The sequence below is a fragment of the Panthera tigris genome, chromosome B4 (assembly GCF_018350195.1).
Source record: "Panthera tigris isolate Pti1 chromosome B4, P.tigris_Pti1_mat1.1, whole genome shotgun sequence".
Classification (NCBI taxonomy): domain Eukaryota; kingdom Metazoa; phylum Chordata; class Mammalia; order Carnivora; family Felidae; genus Panthera; species Panthera tigris.
Genome location: NC_056666.1, coordinates 37,462,891 through 37,483,518, shown reverse-complemented (window position 1 = coordinate 37,483,518; position 20,628 = coordinate 37,462,891). Strand labels below are relative to the sequence as shown.

Here is a 20,628-nt window from a genome sequence, read left to right as displayed (position 1 = left end):
GCATTCCACTAGCTGTGTACCCAGGAAAGGATCATGGAGTATGCGTATTTTAAGCTTTAGAAGGTAATAACAAATTGTTTTCCAAAGTGGCTGTATTATTTTACATCCCACTAGTAGTATGTGAAAATCCCCATTGTTCCAATCCTTGCTACACTAGTTATTGTAAACCTTTCAATTTAAGCCATTCTGGTGGGTGTGTTGCAATATACTTTTGTGGTTTTAACTTCTACTTCCCCAATTCCTAGTTAGGCTGAGCCGAACCTTTACGTGTGTTTATGGACCATTTGGATATCCTCTTTTATAAATTCCGCTTAAGTCTCTTACCTATTTTTTTATTTGTGTTTTTCTCTGATTTGCAGGAGATTGTTATATATTTTGGATATGGTTACTATGTTGATCTTATGGATGATATGTATCTTTTTTCACTCTGAGCTTTACCATTTTTACTCACCTAATGGTGTCTTTTGATGACTGGTGAATTTTAATTTCTCTCTTACATTTTATTTTAATAAAATACCAAACCTATAGAAAAGTTGAAAGAATAATGTAATGAACACTTACTGTTCTTCAACCTACATGATGCTTTGAGGCCTTGTCAATATTTTGTTTCTTGATGTTTCTTGACTGCATCAATTATTTCATTTGTAGTTGTATTTCTATCATTCTCTCCCCCACTATAACTACCATGCATTTTTTAGCTCCAATTTGGGTCCATGGATTCCTTCCTTTTTCTTTTTTCTTAAATGGATTTTATTTAATTTATTAAAAAAATTTTTTTTAATGTTTATTTATTTTTGAGACAGAGAGACATGGAGCATGAGCAGGGGAGGGGCAGAGAGAGAGGGAGACACAGAATCTGAAGCAGGCTCCAGGCTCTGAGCTGTCAGCACAGAGCCCGATGCGGGGCTCGAACTCAGTAACTGTGAGATCATGACCTGACCCGAAGTCAGACGCTTAACCGACAGAGCCACCCAGGCGCCCCTCTTAAATGGATTTTAAATCTATTATCATTCTTTTTTGATGTTCAAATTGCTGCTCATTTGGATAGTGAGAGAAACCTTTAATCTGGATCTTTTGTCCTTTTAATGCATACCCATTAGTTTTTGAGCACTTCCCTGTTTCTGGCACAAAAAGGTAGAGACTTATCTTGTACTTTTCCTACTCCCAATCAGTAATCAACCATTTCTCCAAGAAGCTTTTTTTTTTTTTTTTTTTTTTTTAAGACCAGGCTATGAATGGTATGTAGAAAGTAGATTTTAGGTAGTAGGTGTGGTCATTGCTTTTAGGCCTCTTCAGTGGACACAGTGATACTTTAAATCAGGAATTATTAATTAAATTATTTAAAATTAATTAAAATTTGAACACCATGGGCTCCCATTCCATATTTGCATCTGCCTTTTTCCATGGTAACAGTCCTGTTTCCTGAAAAACAGTTTGTTTCCTACAATATACAGAATAGTTTCAGAATCACTACCCCAATAACACTACCAATAACAAACTCAGTAAGTAAAGTTCAAGGCTTCTTTGCAGGTCTTTTTATCTTTAGAATATATCCCAATAAGGGCATATGCTTAAGGTATTGTGTTTAAAAGTTACTGGAATACTTTTCTGTGTAGTTATATAATCACTTTCATATGCAGTTAGGTTCACTTCTTTCTGTTTTATTCATTTATAGGGTCTGTCTTTTTTGTCCCATTTGGATTTAGCTTATTTTTGAATACATGAAACATTTACATGGTTGAAAAGTCAAAACTTTATAAAGAGGTAAAGCCAAAGAGGTCTTTTTTTAAGCTTATTAATTTATTTTTAGTAATTTCTACATCCAGCATGGAGCTTGAGCTCACAACCCTGAGATCAAGAGCTGCAGGCTCTTCTGACTGAGCCACCCACGTGCTCCAAGCCGAAGGAGTCTTGATCTCATATTTCTCTCTTTCTCTTCCCTCACGCACTAATAAGTAACCATTTCTATTAGTTTCTGGTTTTATCCTTTCTCTGCGTTTTCTTTTCAAAAAGGAGCAAAACTTAGGGGCACCTGGGTGGCTCAGTTGGTTAAGCGTCCAACTTTGGCTCAGGTCATGATCTCACTGTTCGTGGGTTTGAGCCCCATGTCAGGCTCTGTGCTGACAGCTCAGAGCCTGGAGCCTGCTTTGGACTCTGTGTCTCCCTCTCTTTCTGCCCACCCCCCCACGCTCTCTCTCTCAAAAGCAAATAAATAAACATTAAAAAAAATAAGCAAAACTATACACATACATAAGAATATATACATACACAAAAATGTACACATATATTATCATTTTATTACACAAAAGGTAGCATAATTTTATATCATTTTGTGGAGATCTTCCTCACATTTTAGCTGCACATTCCCCCACTAGGGAAGGTACCATAGTTTCTTCATCCAGTTTCCGATTGATAGGCATTTTGTTTCCGGTATTTTGCTGTTACAAGCAATACTACGATGAGTGATTTTGTCCACATATTGTTTCATATTTATAGAAGAGAAGCTTCCAGGTAAATTTTAGAAATGGAATTTGCTGAGCAAAGAGTTAATGTGTATGTGATTTTATTAGATGTTGCAATACGTCACTCCATTGGGGTCATGCCATTTTGTACACCTACCAGCAATGTATGGCAGAGTTTGTTTTTCTAAGCTTTATTGGCTTTGAAAATTTTGTCAATCTGATGAGGGGAGAAATTGATCTTGGTGTAGTTTTTTTTAAAAAAAATTAATGTTTATTTATTTATTTCTGAGAGAGAGAGAGAGAGAGCAAGCAAAGGAGGGGCAGAGAGAGAGAGAGGGAGACAGAATCCCAAGCAGGCTCCATGCTGCCAGCACAGAGCTCGATGTGGGGCTGGAACCCACAAACCATGAGCCAAAACCAAGAGTCAGACATTTAAACAACTGAGCCACCCAGGTGCCCCCCTTGGTGTGGTTTAAGTTGCTGGTGTGTGTGTGTGTGTGTGTGTAGACCTTGTAATGGGTTAACATTTTATTAAATTTTATTTTTTATTTTTTAAAATTTACATCCAAATTAGTTAGCATATAGTGCAACAATGATTTCAGGAGTAGATTCCTTAGTGCCCCTTACCCATTTAGCCCATCCCCCCTCCCACAACCCCTCCCATAACCCTCAATTTGTTCTCCATATTTATGAGTCTCTTCTGTTTTGTCCCCCTCCCTGTTTTTTATTATTTTTGCTTCTCTTCCCTTATGTTCATCTGTTTTGTATCTTAAAGTCCTCATATGAGTGAAGTCCTATGATATTTGTCTTTCTCTGACTAATTTCACTTAGCATAATACCCTCTAGTTCCATCCACGTAGTTGCAAATGGCAAGATTTCATTCTTTTTGATTGCTGAGTAATACTCCATTGTATATATGTACCGCATCTTCTTTATCCATTCATCCCTCAATGGACATTTGGGCTCTTTCCATACTTTGGCTATTGTTGATAGTGCTGCTATCAACGTTGGGGTGCATATGTCCCTTCGAAACAGCACACCTGTATCCCTTGGATAAATACCTAGTAGTACAATTGTTGGGTTGTAGAGTAGTTCTATTTCTAGTTTTTTGAGGAACCTCCATACTGTTTTCCAGAGTGGCTGCACCAGCTTGCATTCCCACCAACAATGCAAAAGAGATCCTCTTTCTCCACATCTTCACCAACATCTGTTGTTGCCTGAGTTGTTAATGTTAGCCATTCTGACAGGTGTAAGGTGGTATCTCATTGTGGTTTTGATTTGTATTTCCCTGATGATGAATGATGTTGAGCATTTTTCATGTGTCAGTTGGCCATCTGGATGTCTCCTTTGGAGAAATGTCTATTCATGTCTTTTGCCCATTTCTTCACTGGATTATTTGTTTTTTGAGTGTTGAGTTTGATAAGTTCTTTATAGATTTTGGATACTAACCCTTTATCTGATATGTAATTTGCAAATATCTTCTCCCATTCTGTCGGTTGCCATTTAGTTTTGCTGATTGTTTCCTTCGCTGTGCAGAAGTTTTTATTTTTATGAGGTCCCAGTAGTTCATTTTTGCTTTTGTTTCCCTTCCCTCTGGAGACGTGTTGAGTAACAAGCTGCTGTGGCTAAGATCAGAGAGGTTTTTGCCTGCTTTCTCCTCAAGGATTTTGATGGCTTCCTGTCTTACATTTAGGCCTTTCATCCATTTTTTAAGTTTATTTTTGTGTGTGGTGTAAGACCAGTGGTCCAGGTTCACTCTTCTGCATGTCGCTGTCCAGTTTTCCCAGCACCACTTGCTGAAGAGACTGTCTTTATTTCATTGGATATTCTTTCCTGCTTTGTCAAAGATTAGTTGGCCATACGTTTGTGGTCCATTTCTGGGTTCTCTATTCTATTCTATTGTTCTGAGTGTCTGTTCTTGTGCCGGTACCATACTGTCTTGATGATTACAGCTTTGTAGTATAGCTCGAAGTCTGGGATTGTGATGCCTCCTGCTTTGGTTTTCTTTTTCAAGATTGCTTTGGCTATTCATGGTCTTTTCTGGTTCCATACAAATTTTAGGATTATTTGTTCTGGCTCTGTGAAGAATGCTGGTGTTATTTTGATAGGGATTGTATTGAATATGTAGATTGCTTTGGGTAGTATCAACATTTTAACAATATTTGTTCTTCCTATCCAGGAGCATGGAATCTTTTTCCATTTTTTGGTGTCTTCTTCAATTTCTTTCATAAGCTTTCTATGGTTTTCAGTGTATAGATTTTTCACCTCTTTGGTTAGATTTATTCCTAGGTATTTTATGGGTTTTTATGGGTTATAATTTTTTATATATTATTATTATTATTTAATTTTTTAAATGTTTATTTATTTTTGAGAGAGCACACAAGCAAGCAGGGGAGGGGCAGAGAGAGGGGGACAGAGGATCTGAAGCATGCTCTGTGCTGACAGCAGTGAGCCCGATGTGGGGCTCAAACCCACAAACAGTGAGATCATGACCTGAGCTGAAGTCCAGACATTTAACCGACTGAGCCACCCAGGTGCCCCGAATTTTTATATATTATTGCTTGATTTAGTTTTTTACTCAAAAAAAAAAAGTTTTTCACATCTAAAGTCATGAGAAAGATTGGCCTCAGTGTTCTGTTTTTGTACAATCTTTTTAAAGTTTTAGTATCACCATAATGCAGGTTGAGTAATGTTCCCTTCCCTTTTTTTTTTTTTTTTGATTTTCTGGAAATTTTGTGTATAAGTGGAATTATTTTTTCTTTAAATATTTAGTAGAATGTATTGATGAAGCTGTTTAAGCCTGGAGTGTCTTTGTGCAAGGCTATTAATTATGAGTTAAATTTCTTTTTCTTTTTAAATTTTTTGTATACTTAAATTTTTTTTTTAATGTTTATTTATTTTTGAGACAGAGACAGAGCATGAGCAGGGGAGGGGCACAGAGGGAGGGAGACACAGAATCTGAAGCAGGCCCCAGGCTCTGAGCTGTCAGCACAGACCCTGATGCAGGGCTTGAACTCATGAACTGCAAAATCATGACCTGAGCCAAAGTTGGACACTCAATTGACTGAGCCACCCAGGCGCCCCAAGTTAAATTTCTTTAGGAGCAGGGACTATTCAGTTTTTTCTACTTATGTCAGTTTTAATAGAGCATCCTTTTTTTCTAGGAATTTGTCCAATTTACTGAAAACCTTTAAATTTGTCATAACATTGTGACCTTTTGAGATTGATTTTTTCATTTAACATAATACTCTTGAGATCTACCCAGGTTGTTGCATGTATCAATAGTTTCTTTCTTTGTTTCTTTCTTTCTTTCTTTCTTTCTTTCTTTCTTTCTTTCTTTCTTTCTTTCTTTCTACTGTTTATTTATTTTGAGAGAGAGAGAAAGACAGAGAGAGGCAGGGGGAGGGGCAAAGAGAGAGAGAATCCCAAGCATGCTCTGTGCTGTCAGCGCAGAGCCCGATGTGGGCCTTGATCCCACAAACTGAGATCATGACCTAATGCGAAATCAAGAATCAGACTCTTAATCGACTGAAACACCCAGATGCCCCAATAGTTTTTTTGTTTTGTTTTGTTTTGTATTTTAGTTGCTGAGTAGTATTCTATGGTATGGATGTACTATGGTTTATTTAGCCATTCATGTATTGGAGGACATTTTGGCTGTTACTAATAAAGCTCTTTTGAACTTTTTCTTTCTTTCTTTCTTTCTTTCTTTCTTTCTTTCTTTCTTTCTTTCTTTCTTTCTTTCTTTCTTTCTTTCTTTTTTTCTTTTTTTTTTTTCTGGGTTGCTGGCAAGCCAAGGATGGTGATTAAGGAATGAGGGGGTGGGACTGGGACTGGCAACAAAACTTTCTGGATAGTGAGCACCACTGCATGTCCCACAAACATACCATGCCACAGGAATGGAAGAGTAGAAGCTCATCTTGCAGATTTTTCTAGCTCCATCTACTAATAAAGCTTAACATCATCATGTCAACTAGCAAAGAAGAAATGTTTCAGGGTCCAGTTTCAGTATTACAGAGTGAAGCATGAAGGGGTAGATTTGGAGCTAAGAGGCAACAAATTGATAACTAGAACACAGGGTTTTACTTCCTTTAGTTTTTAACATGTCTTATTTACATTAAGCTAAAAATATACATATGACGTTTTCGGAATGTTATACCCATATTATTACTGACAATGAGACTATTGAACGCAGTTCAAGATTTCTTTTTGTCTTTAGAATATACACCATTATGATTGTACAAACAAAATACTGGATTTTAAAATCACCCGAAATAATTTCTCTCCTGATTTTTTTCTCTCTGATTTCACTAATAATATGCAATGAGCTTTGTTTGTTTCAGTTTGTTTTCGATTTTTGAGGATTACTCTATTTCTGACTTGTACTTTTTACTTATACAAAACATTTACTTTATTTCAAATTAATGTTTATATTTAATGCTGTAAACTCCCCTATAAAGAGTTTTAGCTGCCTCATAGCAATTTTGACATGTCATATATTTGTCATTCAGTTGAAATATTTCCTAATTTCCACTGAGGTTGCTTCTTTGTTCCATTGTTTATTTAGAAGTATATTTCTTAATGTTCAAACATATGAAGATTTTGAGGTTATATTTTTATTATTTCTAGCTTAATCACATGTGGACAGAAAACATGTTCTATATGAACTTAGTTGTTTGAAATCTGTGGATTCTTGCTGTATTGCCCAGCACACAATCGATATTATATGTTTTATGTATGCTTGAAGAGAATATACATTCTGCAGTTGTTGGGGACAGTGTTCTGTAGGTTCCTTATATAAATTTGTTAATAATAGTTTCCAAATCTATATTCCTACTGATTATCTTTTTGTTCTATCAGTTCTGATAGGTGTTAAAAAACCTGACATTTTAAACCTGGGTTTATCAGTTTCTCCTTTTTGTTCTATCAATTTTTGCTTTATACATTTTGAGGTTATGTTATTAAACTCATCCAATGTAAGAGTGTATCTTCTTGGTGAACTAAATCTTTTATTAATATGAAATGATGTTCTTTAGTACTGCTCTATGCCTTAAGATCTATTGAAGATCTGCTGCTAATCTAGCTATACTAGCTTTTTTTTGGATTCATGTTTGCTTGATATATCTTTGCCTTTCCTTTTCTTTCAGTCTTTCTGCATCCTTTGCTTGAGATGTGTCTCTTGTAGATAGCATATGATTGGTTTTATTGTTAATTCAGTTTAGACATCTTTTTCTTTTAATTGGAACATGTAATAAATTTACATTGAATGTAATTACTAGTATATCTGGGCTTAAATCTACCCTCTTTAAAAGCATTTTCTGAATATGCCACCTCTTATATGTCTCTAATTTCTCTATTTTCTTGCCTTTATTTGGATTGAATTTTTTAAAAAAATCATTCTATTTTCCCCTTCGATAACCTAATTATTTACACATTCTTTTATATTTACTACAGTGGTTATTTAAAACTTTATTTAATGTTTATTTATTTTGAGGGAGAGAGAGACAGAGTGCAAGCAGGGGAAGGGCAGAGAGAGGGAGACACAGAATCCTAAGTAGGCTCCACACTGTGAGCTGTCAGCACAGAGCCTGACATGGGGCTTGAACTCATGAACCATGAGATCATGACCTGAGCTGAAGTTGGACGCTTAACCAACTGAGCCACCCAGGTGCCCCTACAGTCGATATTTTAGACTCTTACTCTATAGGGTAGAGTACAACATCCATCTTGATATTTCTTTACTATCTTTTAGCATCTCTTGTTGCTGTTAAGGAACTAGCTGATTGTTATTCCTTTGTAGGTAATTTGTGTTTTATTCTAGTGGCTCTAGAATTTTAATTTTTATCCCTGATGTTCTGCAGTGTCACTGAAACATCAGTTTATCTTTATTTGTCCTGGTGAGTACTTGGGTTACACTTCCCATCAGAGGATTCTTGTCTTTTTTTTTTCAATTCTAGAAAAGTCTCAGTTATCTTTATATATTACCATCCTGCCATTCTTTTGGAACTCCTCTCAGTCCATCCAACACACCTGCTACTTGTTCTTTTATTAAAAATTATTTTCTTTATTTTCCTACATTGCACACTGGGTGAATTCCTCACTATTTTCTAATTTACTAATTCTTTTTTTTAAACTTTTTTTTAACGTTTATTTATTTTTGGGACAGAAAGAGACAGAGCATGAACGGGGGAGGGGCAGAGAGAGAGGGAGACACAGAATCGGAAGTAGGCTCCAGGCTCTGAGCCATCAGCCCAGAGCCCGACGCGGGGCTCGAACTCACGGACCGCGAGATCGTGACCTGAGCTGAAGTCAGACGCTTAACTGACTGAGCCACCCAGGCGCCCCTGATTTACTAATTCTTTAACTGTATTCAGTCTTGATTATATATTATTTGTTGAGATTTCAAATTTTGATGCCTATGTTTTTCATTTCCAAGTTTTCTAATTGGTTCTTTTCATATCTACCTATAAATTATTTCATTCTGTCTTTATTTGTTCTTTTAAGATGGAAATTATTTCTTCACTTTTTTAGCATCCTAAGCACATTCATTTGATGATAATGAGGAGGAGGAGGTGGAGGAGAAGAGGATGGTGACAATGATTATCATTATTATTATTTTATTAAAGTCTTTGAGAGACTGTTTTACAAAATTAATCTCCTCTGAAGTAATTTCCTGTTCCAATTGTTGATTTTGTTATGTTGTCTATCTTTTGTAGCATTAGATTTCTACATGTCTTTGGGAACTTGAGTTTGTTTATTTTAAGTAGCATCTCTCTATTTCTCTTCCTTTCCCTCTTTCTCTCCTTCTGTGTAAAACACTTCCTTTCTAGTTGCTTTTTGTGACTGTCTCATTTGCACCCCTACTCCTGATCTAATGTCCAGAACCTGGTCTTAAAATGACAGTAAGTGGCTCTTCTCCTGTAGAGATATGGGGATGTTGTGGATTCAGGTAGAGTGCCAACAGTTTCTAATTGAGAATAATAATCAATATTTACTGAGTTAATACTATATGCCAGGCACTATTCTACATATATTATTTCATATAATGTTCCTAACAGTTCTATGAGTTAGATACTACTACTACTATTGCTACGACTACTATGACTATTACTTCTACTATCACTACCACAATGATGACCATTTTACAAATGAGTAAATTAAGGCATGTTAAATAATGCCTTTAGTGAAGACAAATCAGAACATTTGAATGAATGAATGAATGAATGAATGAATAAATAATCCATTGTTGCTGGTAGCAGATAGACTGAACTCAGACCAAATTAATTTTCTGGCTTTTTTTCCCTATCATTATTAACCAAAACTATGGGTATATGTCACTGGAATATAAGTTTGTAGTTTATAATAGCCAATTTTATTAATATGAAATTATTTTATTTCTATGAAATTTTTGTAGTCCTATAGACAAGTACTCTCCTACTCCAAATCTCTATCCAACTCTCACCCATAGAAAGCACTTTATAATGTCAAGGGAAAAGATGTGATCCAAAGGGCAGGCTGAAATGCTGAAAGTGATACCTAATAGTACCTATCTCATCTTTTTTGACTCTCATGTTAATTTTTATTATACTTATTTTACATATGAATAAATAGAGTCTCCAGGAGTTAAATAAATTGCCTAAGGATATATTGCTAGTGGGGGACAGACTCTGAGTCAGGAGCCAAACTTGTGTCTTCTGATTCTTAATTATTCTTTGCATGTTTTCATCATACCATGATACCCACCTGTGATGAAATACCCACCTATAGCAAGAGAGAAACAGCTCCCCCTCCTCACCATTTTTATTTCTTATAGAGATGTTTATAGTTATGGTAGGTTCTTCAGAGATCACGGACAGGAACTTGGATGTCTCAGAAAAGAACATCAAGGACTTTATGGAGGCACTCCAAGTTGCTGGTCAGGTGAGGACATCTCAGACATCTTCCTGGCTCCAGCCAGCATAGGACCATCTCGATCAAGGTATTTGGTTGGGCACACACCCACTGTGCCAGGAGAGTGGGAAAATTTCCAGTCAGCAGAGCACTACTTGGTCCAGTCCATTCATAGCTCCAGGTCTAGTTCCAGTGTTCCTAGTCTGGCCCATATTCTTCACTCCTCAACCTCTGGTCCAGCTTTAATCCTCTTCCTAGATTCACTCCTCCTCTTCCTTTCTTGACCAGGGATCATTATTCTCTTTATTATCTTTACCCTTCAACCTTCCTTTCTTCTTGAGTCCCCTCTCTCCTATAGTTGTCAGCAGACAATGTCTTACAAACGCTCAAGTTGCTGAAAGTCAAAATCCTAAATAACAAGATGGCAACTCCACGATGCCAGAAGATGACAGATATCATCGTTGACTACATGAAGACCATGGTGAGGAGCTGTGCCTCTGGGTTGGGAGCTTTGGGGAAAGAAAGCACCCCAGGTATGAGCCCAAGAGTTCTTTCTGGTGGATGATGACACTTGGAAACTATGTGAAAACTTGGATATGAGTATCTCATTTCTAAACAGTTTGCTGGAGTCCATATCTTGTACTGTGAGCCTATCTCAAGAACTGTGACATAGACAGAACTGGAAGATACAGTAGTGAAGTGAAGTGGTGAGGCAGGAGGAGTGAAATGGAAAGGGGGAAGGATTTGGGCTGTTGATCTCAGAGTCTGACCTGGTTTTCAGACTGTGTCCTGGGATTCCTTAGGTGGTCACCTTTGTTATTACAACTCAACTAAGCATCTCAATCTATTTACTAACTTATTTAAACCCACATATCTGTATGCTAGCCCACCTTTAGAGTGAACATTCATGATATCTACTTATCCATCTATTCACATACTTTGTACTTACTTCCCTGACATTGGGTTAATCTGGTTCCTTATTTTCTTGGTTAACTACCTACCTATGGGGTATCTTCCTTCCAGTTTGCCTGCCTTCTTTGGCAGGCCTGTCTTCTGATCAAGACCACTGACCTTTCAGGGACTTCCAAAGTTGCTTCTGTAATCTACCCACTTTCCTGATGATTCACTTGCTGCTGCAGTGAAACCTCTGTGCTTTGGAAACTTTAATCCCCACTCCCACCCCAATACACAGATTGTGCGGATTTCTTGTCTTCCTGTTCTTTGCACACTTTAGGAAGCTCTTGCCCTCCATCACTGGGAAGGTGTCTATTGGATGGGTGGTAGGTGAGTTCCTGCCTATTCGATGGAGGAGAATCACTTATTGACCAAATCTGATTCTCAGAGCTGTGGGACTCATCTCGGGGATTAGCCTTGGAACAGTTAGTCTTTCTCTTTTCAGAAGCCAGAGGGAGAACTGGAGGAGTTGTGCACTGAAGTCCTATTGGCTCTGGGGTTCCAGTCTCCAGGAATAGTCATCTTCAAGCTGTGGGACAGATGGCATTTGAACAACTTGCCCCCAAACGGTCTCCTGGTTGCAGTGGGGAGACTCATCTTCTGCCAGGGTATAGATCCCTATTGTAGAAGAGTTAGTCTGAGAAGAGGATAGGGCCAGCAGGGGGTGGGGGCTTTGTATTTATTCTAGACTAGCTTTATCCTCCTGATTCCTCTCATTGGACATCTCCATTTAGTTCAGTCATGGGATGTATGTGTAGATGGGAAGGGGACAAACTAGGTCCCTATTGGGCTGCTGGGAACTCAGGAGGGAGTTTATGGAGACCAAGAATGGCAGAGTAGGACATATTAGGGCATGAGAGACTGTGGAGCTGGAGAGAAGACTCCAGGTGGAGAGAGAAGGCAGAATAGAGTGGTGGGGTGGGGCAAAGGAGGAAGCAAGGAGTGGTTTACTTAAGGGAACCTTAAGTTTTGAATTTGATTAGGGGCTTGGAAGGTAATAGTGTAGCAGGATGAGACCAAGAATCACCATACAATCTCTATCCTGGTGGCTATTGGTGATGGCAGTGGCTCTCTTACTCATTCCACTACCCTCTCCCAATCACAAAGTATGAAAAAATAATCAAGTCACCGGCCTATGACAGTGACTTCCCTTTACCACTTGGAACTGGGGCCAAAGAGAATCTGGGGGAAGTCAGCTGACCTTCTGGGCATTAAGATAAAAATGACAAGGCATGTGGCTTAGGCTGCACAGCAAGCTCAGAGGACACAGTAACAGAAATTGGAAATGTGTATCCTGATATAATCAGGACAAATGTTTTCACATCCACTTCAGACATCATCGCTCTTTATTTCCTTAAGGGTCCTTGGAAGGGAGTGTTCATGCCTAGGCTGTACCAATATCTTGTATCTGTATGCTATGCTAACATCCATTATTGAGCTTAATCTTTCCAGCAGCCCTGTGCAGCAGTCACATCAGGAATTGTAGTCCTATTTAACAGTTGAAGAAGCTGAAACTCAGATAAATTAAGTAACTTGCTCCAGGTTGCCCAGACTCTGGAGGCAGAGCTAGGATCAGAACCCAGGTCTCCTGCCTCCCAATCTATAGAGTTTCCTACACTAAGGCTAGGATGCACCCCTCCCTGGGATAGGGATGTTTTTCTTGTACTCTCTCTCTTAGGTGCAGACCCCTACATTGGTGTCACATGGGAATATATACTGCACCTTCTGAGGATGGCCCAAAAGGAGGATGACATGTTGGCAGTATGTCATGGTGAGGATTAGGAGGGTCTGGGGAAGACTCTACTGGAATAAGGGAGAGAGGAAAGAAGGGAAGAATGAGACTGGGTCCCTCTGAATAGGGATCCCAGAAGGCTGGGGAGGGGCAGGAAATGTCTGAGAGCAGCTGCTCTTCTCCATCTGACTTTTCTTCTCCTGATCTGGGGCAAGGACCAAGTTTGATTAGGGATGCTGTGGGTGTAGACAGCCTCAACCACTTTCCCTTTCCCTGCTGTGTGGACAAAGTGTGGTCAGAAAAGAAAGATAGTTGGGGAGATGGTGAATGGGTTGGTGTTTCCCAGCACAGGACACCACAGACCCTTTTAGAGTTGGGGATGAGAAGACTGTGCCCACATGTATGTATGTTTCGTTTTGTGGGAAAGGAAAGGTGATGTGCAGCTCAAACTCCCTGTAACCCTCATAGTGCTCAAAGGATTGGTCATCAGTGCCCGGAAACATCTGGATCTGGGTACTAAGAATGATGAAATGATGGACATCACACAAGAGGCACTGTCCATCAAGGCTTACCTCACCCTTCGGGTTCTCTTCAATCGTTGGTCCCTGAGGAGCAACAACAAGGTGGGATTGTAGATAGCAGGGGCTGGATGCATGGGCTGAAGGAGTAAGTCTTGAATCAAAGATGGGACAGGGCCATGTCTAGCCACTTATTGGTGGGAGGATAACTTAAATGGCTCTTCCAAAAGAGCAGGGTGATTTTCCTCAGGTTCCTCCTCCCATTCTCCTTAAAAGGGTACTATCAGAAAACTCCACTGTCTGTTCACATAATATGTATACAATTAAGCAACCTTACATTTACTGATTACCATCATTTGCCAGGCACTGTGCTAAACCTTGCAGATACAAAAAGGACTAAGGCAAAGCCTCTAAGGGATTATCTTGCCTTCATCCCTGAGCTGAGGCAAGTTTGTTGTGTTTCCTTGGGCACAGGTGACAGAGGAAACTCTGGTGATAATTGGCCATCTCTTCTTCCTCATTCCACCATCCAAACTCAAGAATCAAGTGAACCGTTTAACCCGATGGTTAATGACTTTGATGTCTGCAAAAGTGGCACCTTTCTACATTTCCCAGGTGATTGGAATGGGGTGAGAAGATAACTTAATGGGTTTATGCTTTCCATGTTTACTGAGTAATTAATGCTGGGGTTGGCAAAGCACGGCCCACAGGCCAAATCCAGCCTGAAACTTGTTTTTGTAAAGTGAGGTTTTGTTGGAATTCTGCCACTCCCATTTTGAATTCATCTCACACTTTGAATCTGACTTTCCTCTTACCTCTAGACTCAGATTTAAATGGCTCATCAGAGTAGATCAAGCCCACCTGGATAATGTCCCTATTTTAAGGTCAACTGGTATGGGACTTTAATTATGTCTGCAAAATCTCTTCATATAAACACCTACATTACTGCTTGATTGAATAACTGGGAGAAAGGCCCTGGAATTTGGGGGGGCCATTGCTATATTCTGCCTACCTTAGAACTGTTACACCAATATTAGATATCTTTAGGAGCAGAGGACTCAGAACCACTACCCAAATTTTCTGATTGTTGTTTCAGTCCTTCTTCCATTTCAATGGCATTCCTCAAACCAATTTCCCTTCAAATTTTAATGGGGATTCCGCAAAAAGAAGATGTGTTAGTTAACAAAATGGGTGGGAAATACTGAGTTAAAATTAAATAAATATCTTAAATGCAGGACTTCTCAGAGCTTTCAGTATGTAGGCTAATCTGGTCCTCCAAGAAGCAAATACTAACATGTGATTAGAGGTGCAAGAGATTTATTGGAGAAACATCTGTGAGGGAAAACAAGGATAGAACCAGAGAGGATTTGGAGAGCCATCAGACTATGATGTATGTCTGACCCTTGATAAGGCTAGGGAGAAGGAGGGAAGGAAGGGAAGGAGAGAGGAAAGAGAGGAAGGTTTTAGATTACAGTGCAGTTGTAAGAAAGTTTTAGTAAAGCCAACAGGGAGTCACTGAACCAAAGTTACCCATCAGAAAAGTCCTATATCTTGAAGGACTAATAGGCCCGTTTTAGTGGACCTGCCATATTCAGTCATTGGCTGGGACAAACCTGTGGGAATCTGACTTCAGTTTTAACACAGTGATGGATTTTAGAGCATGGCAGCTGCACATATTGGTCAATTATGCACCAATAGGCATCTGAGAGGCATATTTTTCAGGGTTACTAAATATGCTAATGTGCATTTGTGAATTTCAAAGAGGAGGATTTTTTTTTGAGTGCAACACACATTAACATCAAGTTTCCAGTGACTACAGTGTTCAGTCTACTGTTATGCTACCACCTCAAATACACTTTCCTTGGTATATGAAGGGATGGCCTTTCTCACACATATGCTCTGAGTTTTCCACATTAGTGGACCAGCCACACAATCTCTTGTTTAATCTCCCTTCTGGCACATGTCTCCATGTTGCCTGGTGTATGGTCTATGAATTTGGAACAAAGGTTTGCTCTATGTAGCCAATTAGCCAGTTGAAGGCTGAAATTTGTATACCAATTACTAGTCTGAAGATTATTCAGGTGGAAATTTCACCTCATGTCTTGGCTGACAGTGGAAATGTTTTGACTACTCCCTTTCTTCTTCTCATTCCTCCTCCTCCCTCTCTCCAAGGAATGGTGGTCAAGAATCAAGATAGTTATCAGCCCACAGTATAATTTTGTTTGGACATCAACTAGCACTAGCCAGCTCTATTTAAGCAAGCTGGCCCTAACTGGGAATCCATCAGGTAGACCAAAGGAGAGGAAATGTTGATTTTTTAAATTTATCCTGCTCCTTTGAAGACAGCCAATACTTGCAATGTTGAATTTCCCTATAGGTTTCTGTGGAATAATGAGATTATATGAAAATAAGTATAGCTTATTGGGCAAAGTGGAAGGGCAGGTCATGACTGTGTTAGGCTATGAAAGAACTAGACCCTGAGCCTTTTTTGGAAATGTCCAAGAGGGCAGTGTGAAACAATGATGACTTGGGCCATCCTTGAAGAGTAGATGTGAGGACAGAGGATTTCTCTTGAGGCTGTGGAAAGTCTGAGCTGACTTGTACTTATTCTGTCCTTATTCACACAGTGTATCTTCCAACTTATAGATGCTCTGGCTCTTAGTGGCTGTGGAGGTATAAACTTGGAATCCCAGCTGGGAAATATTATAGGCATGCTGTTCAAACAGGTGAGTGTTATGGGGCTAGAAGGATTATGGGCTTGCTTTCTCTCTTCTTTGGAGGTGATGGCTACCCCAGCTCAGGTCACAACCTCCACACGATGGAGGTGTCTTTCACATGGTGACCTTAACCATACACATCAGGTTTCCCTGGAATAGGCAAATGCCTGGATTCCGGGAACTGAGTGGGATATTCTCCATAAGGTAAATTGGGTACATTCTACATGTTTCTTGAAGGTCACAGACCTTTGCTGCTTCCCCCTAATCTCTGGTTAAAAGGCAGAAAGTTCAAACCACTCCATAATACCTGTGCGAAATGTCAGGCCCTCTGTTTTGCAGCCTAGAGTAGGAAGAGGAAAACTGAACATTTTGCAGAAAAGGGTTACCTTCTGTATGTTTAATTTGCTTCCCACTGTCTTCTTCCCTTTGGGGCTGGGAATATGGATTCCTGGGTTCTGTTTTCTTGTTCTCCTTATGGCTAAGCACCACACTTCCCATGGATACATGCCTTGGTTTCCTCATCCACATTCAGGGCCCTTAGTTTCAGTCCTCCTGGGTCTGATGGCCTTGGTCTCCCCACAGCTGAGTGAAACAGTTGAGGACTCAAATCATCACTCTGTACAGAACCACAGCCTTGCCCTGAAGGCCTTCTATATCCTGAGTAAGTTACCACAGTTCCCTAACCCCAGGTATTTGTGTGGGTGGGCACTCATAATTTTTTTGTCTCCTTGGACTGGAGCAGGGGCCTAAGTTCCCATAAGAGGCTTCCATTCTTCTAGATTAAATGCAAAGTGATCCATGTGAGCTTTGCCTGAAATTCAATGAATCTCGAAGGGTATAGACATAGCTCCATTCCCTTTACCTGAAGTTGACTTCTCTTTCTCCTTCACTGATTCCCAGCTCAGAAAGGTGATCCTGTAGGGGCTCCTGGGTGGCTCAGTCAGTTAAGGGTCCGACTTTGGCTCAGGTTGTGATCTTGCAGTTTGTGGGTTTGAGCCCCGCATTGGGCTCTGTGCTGACAGCTCAGAGCCTGGAGCCTGCTTTGTTTGGATTCTATGTCTCCCTCTCTCTCTACCCCTCCCCCACTTATGCTGTTTCTCTCTCTCTCAAAAATAAATAAACATAAAAAAAATTAAAAAAAAGAAAGGTGATCCTGTAATTACAACACTAATCATCACGAAAAGTGTGCTGACCTATGGGAGGGCGTGTGGTGGAGCCGTGGAGGGACAGAGCCCAGCTCAGGAAAACGATCTGGCCCTGTGCTTGGCACATGGTAAATGCTGAGTAAACACTGGCTCTCTTTTTCCCTTTTTCCTTTCTCCAACCTAAAGGACACTAGTTTATCTAGTTCATGGCATCAGTGGTTTGCTAAACATGATTTACTTCTACTTACCACTTCCTACTTAAACATACACTTGATTCCCTTGTATTCACACCCTTCTGATAGCCAAGTTATATAATGATCGGGTGGTAACCTTAATACGAGAGAACGTGGAATCCAAGGATCCAGCCAAGATAGTATCAACCATTCAAATTTTCACAGATGTGCTCCAGAAAGGTGAGTGGCCTGGTCCTATGGATCTTCTTTCCTATGAGAGCTCTTTTCTCTGGGAGACAGTCCCATGTAGTAGTTAAAAACTTGGTTTTAAACTCAATGTAAACTCAAAGTAAACTCAATAGGTTTAAATCTTGCCTTCACTTCTTATTAGCGTGCAAACTGTAACAGGTTGCTTTTAGTCTGTACCTCTATTTCCTCATCTGAAAATGGAGGTAATATTAATACCTACCTTTCAGGGTTTTTAGTGAAGATTAAATGAGAAAAACATATGCGAGGTGCTTAGACCAGTTCCCACTATGCAGTCAGTTTCATAGTGATGTAGTCTATGATTGTTATCTTGTGGGAATAGGCTTCAACTCCAATCAAGTGTTTGCCAAACCTTTGCTTTGTGCCTAGCACGGTGAAAGGTACTGAAAATAGACACTTAAATAAAACATAGTCTCTACTCTCAAAAGAGTTCACTATCAAGCAGGGAATATAAAGCTGTTCAGATAGTGAAACAATGCAAGATAATATGTGATAGGTTGTTTAAATGTGAGCATGGTGATGTGCAATAGGAAAACAGAGAAGCTTGTCAATCCAGAGATGAGATGGGCTCTGTGCAGGAGATGCAGGCAAGGAGATTGTAACAGCAAGTTAGGAGAGGGAATTCACATAAAGAAGAACAGAAGAACAGTGGTCATAGTTCTAAAGGTTGAGATATATATGGGGCAGGGGGAGCAGCTGGAGAGGTGGATTTGTGTGGGCAGTCATAGGAAACTGGAAAGGGCTGGAACTCAAATGCCAGCTTGATGAAAATACTGTTTTAGGTCACTCTTCAGTCTGCTTTGAAGCAAAAGTATGGTGGAAATAACCTCTAAGGATTCTACCTGGCCCTTGAATACCAGGACAGTACCTAGAATTCCTCCCAGCTGTCTATCTTCTTGTGCCTCCCAAAACAACAGAGAAGGGTGGAAATTGACCCCCAGCTGCATGTCTGTCTTTTCTCTAGTGCCCCAGACAGAGCAACTGAAGAATGAGGTGATGCATTCAGTCATAATCATGATTCAGGAGGATCTCAAACCAGTGAGCAGAAAGGCTAAATGTTTGGGCTGGGAGGGCAATTGGTTTTATGAGACCTTGAAGTTGTATAAAATGGAGAGGGGGAGGTTCATGGATGAGGGGAGAGGTAAGGCACTCTTACCAAGCTCTTCATGGCCTCAGACATTCCCATGGGTTACATTTGGGCTCTTCAAACCTGAGAAGGATTTGAGAAGCGGACGGGTGGTTCCAGCTATTTTCTGAGCCTTGTCAGTGGGGACACAGAGCTCTAAAGGATACTAAAAATTCAGAGGGGAAGAAGACCTCAAACATTATATCTAGCATGGGGTCTGAGAAGCCATGGTTTTAACAAGCTCTGCCAGGCTTAGAGGCAGAAACTGCTCCCAGCTCTGAATCGTGCAGGACAGGGAGAAGAGGAGCAGTGGTTTAGGGTGCTAAATGGACAACAATGACACTATCCCTAAAAACAAAGTCCTAAATATTCAGAAGGTTAATGGAGAGACTGGGATCATGAGGGCTGGGCCCTCAGGACTTGAGGGATTCATTCCTGGCTTTCTCAATGAAGGCCAGAACATGGTACTTTTCCTGGACTCCGATTTCTCCCTACCCAATACTTCTGCCAATTTCTTATCTTATATAAGGTGTGGGCAAGCTAAGTGCTTATAGTTCTCCAGGAGGATGGTAGCATCCTGGTAGCAGCTGAAATGGGCTAGAATTTGAGGGTGGAGTAAGGTGGTCAGGGTCAGTGGCTGTCATCCCCTGGAGCCCACTGAAGAGTCACATTGGGTTTGAAGTCAGGAGATCTGAGTCGCTTGAAGATACCCCTCACCTGCTCTGGTCCTCTGTGTCCTCACCTGGAATAGGAAGAGTCATACTGATGTGCCTTCCTATGTTGCCACATGATGGTCTATAACCCCCACAGGTGCGAAGGGCCCTCCTGAACTTCATCGAGATGCTGATCCAGCATGACTACTTGGCCCTGCCCCAGGGGAGCATCATCATCAACTATGTCATCAAGCTCAGCGTGTCTGACTGCTCAGTGAGCAGGGTCCAGGCAGGGAGCAGACAGAGGGTGGGAGCAAGAGAAGGGTAGGTTTGGGAGCAGAAGGGAAAGAAGAGGAGGGTATGGTTGGCACAATGAGAATGGGCTTTGATATCTTAACTCTGAGAGGTGAGCCAGGGGAGGCCTTGAGCCAGAAGACTCAGCTAGCACTGGTTTCAGATTTAAATATTTCCTTTTCTTATTCCAGAATGAAGAGGACATCCAACTAACGTGTTCCAAAATCCTACAGATGGTACAAACAACTAGGGTCAAAGAGGCCCCTTCATCTCCTCCTCCCCTGACTCCCCAGATCACTACCCTGACACCCAGATTGCATACTCTCTGCCTGCCTTCCACCCCCTCCCAACTCCATATAACCCCTTGTACTGTCTCTTCCACCCTCCCCACCTCTGTCTGAAACCACTCAAGTGCCTGGGACTTCTCTAAGAAGTGGCTCAGTGGAGCAGAAGAGGGTCACTGGATGGTAAACCTGGAGGCCTGAGCCTGGGTCCTGTTCAGCCAATTTCTGGCTGTAAAATCTTGAGTAAATTGCTCTCTAGGTTGCAGTTTCTCTTTCTGTAAAAAAGTTGGTGACTATTCACCCTTGCTGGTCTTAGCAATCTCTAGGGATTCTTGAAGACTCCTACGGGTTGCTGTGTGGGTCAGAGTTGAGTCAGGGGCCATGGGAGGAAAAGCTGTGATTTACTCTCCCTC

General features: G+C 40.4%; 1 protein-coding gene across 1 annotated transcript in view; it reads left to right on the top strand.

Annotated features, from left to right (window-relative positions):
• LOC102964951 (maestro heat-like repeat-containing protein family member 1) overlaps positions 1–20,628 on the top strand; it is a 93,038-nt gene that overhangs the window by 7,513 nt on the left and 64,897 nt on the right. The window contains exons 2-13 of the mRNA XM_015542327.2: positions 10,276–10,382; positions 10,711–10,833; positions 11,752–11,914; positions 12,985–13,077; positions 13,507–13,661; positions 14,031–14,171; positions 16,184–16,282; positions 16,856–16,934; positions 17,721–17,831; positions 18,823–18,896; positions 19,795–19,911; positions 20,123–20,167. Of these exons, the coding sequence (XP_015397813.2) occupies positions 10,276–10,382; positions 10,711–10,833; positions 11,752–11,914; positions 12,985–13,077; positions 13,507–13,661; positions 14,031–14,171; positions 16,184–16,282; positions 16,856–16,934; positions 17,721–17,831; positions 18,823–18,896; positions 19,795–19,911; positions 20,123–20,167 (1,307 nt within the window). The remainder of the gene's footprint in view (positions 1–10,275; positions 10,383–10,710; positions 10,834–11,751; positions 11,915–12,984; positions 13,078–13,506; positions 13,662–14,030; positions 14,172–16,183; positions 16,283–16,855; positions 16,935–17,720; positions 17,832–18,822; positions 18,897–19,794; positions 19,912–20,122; positions 20,168–20,628) is intronic.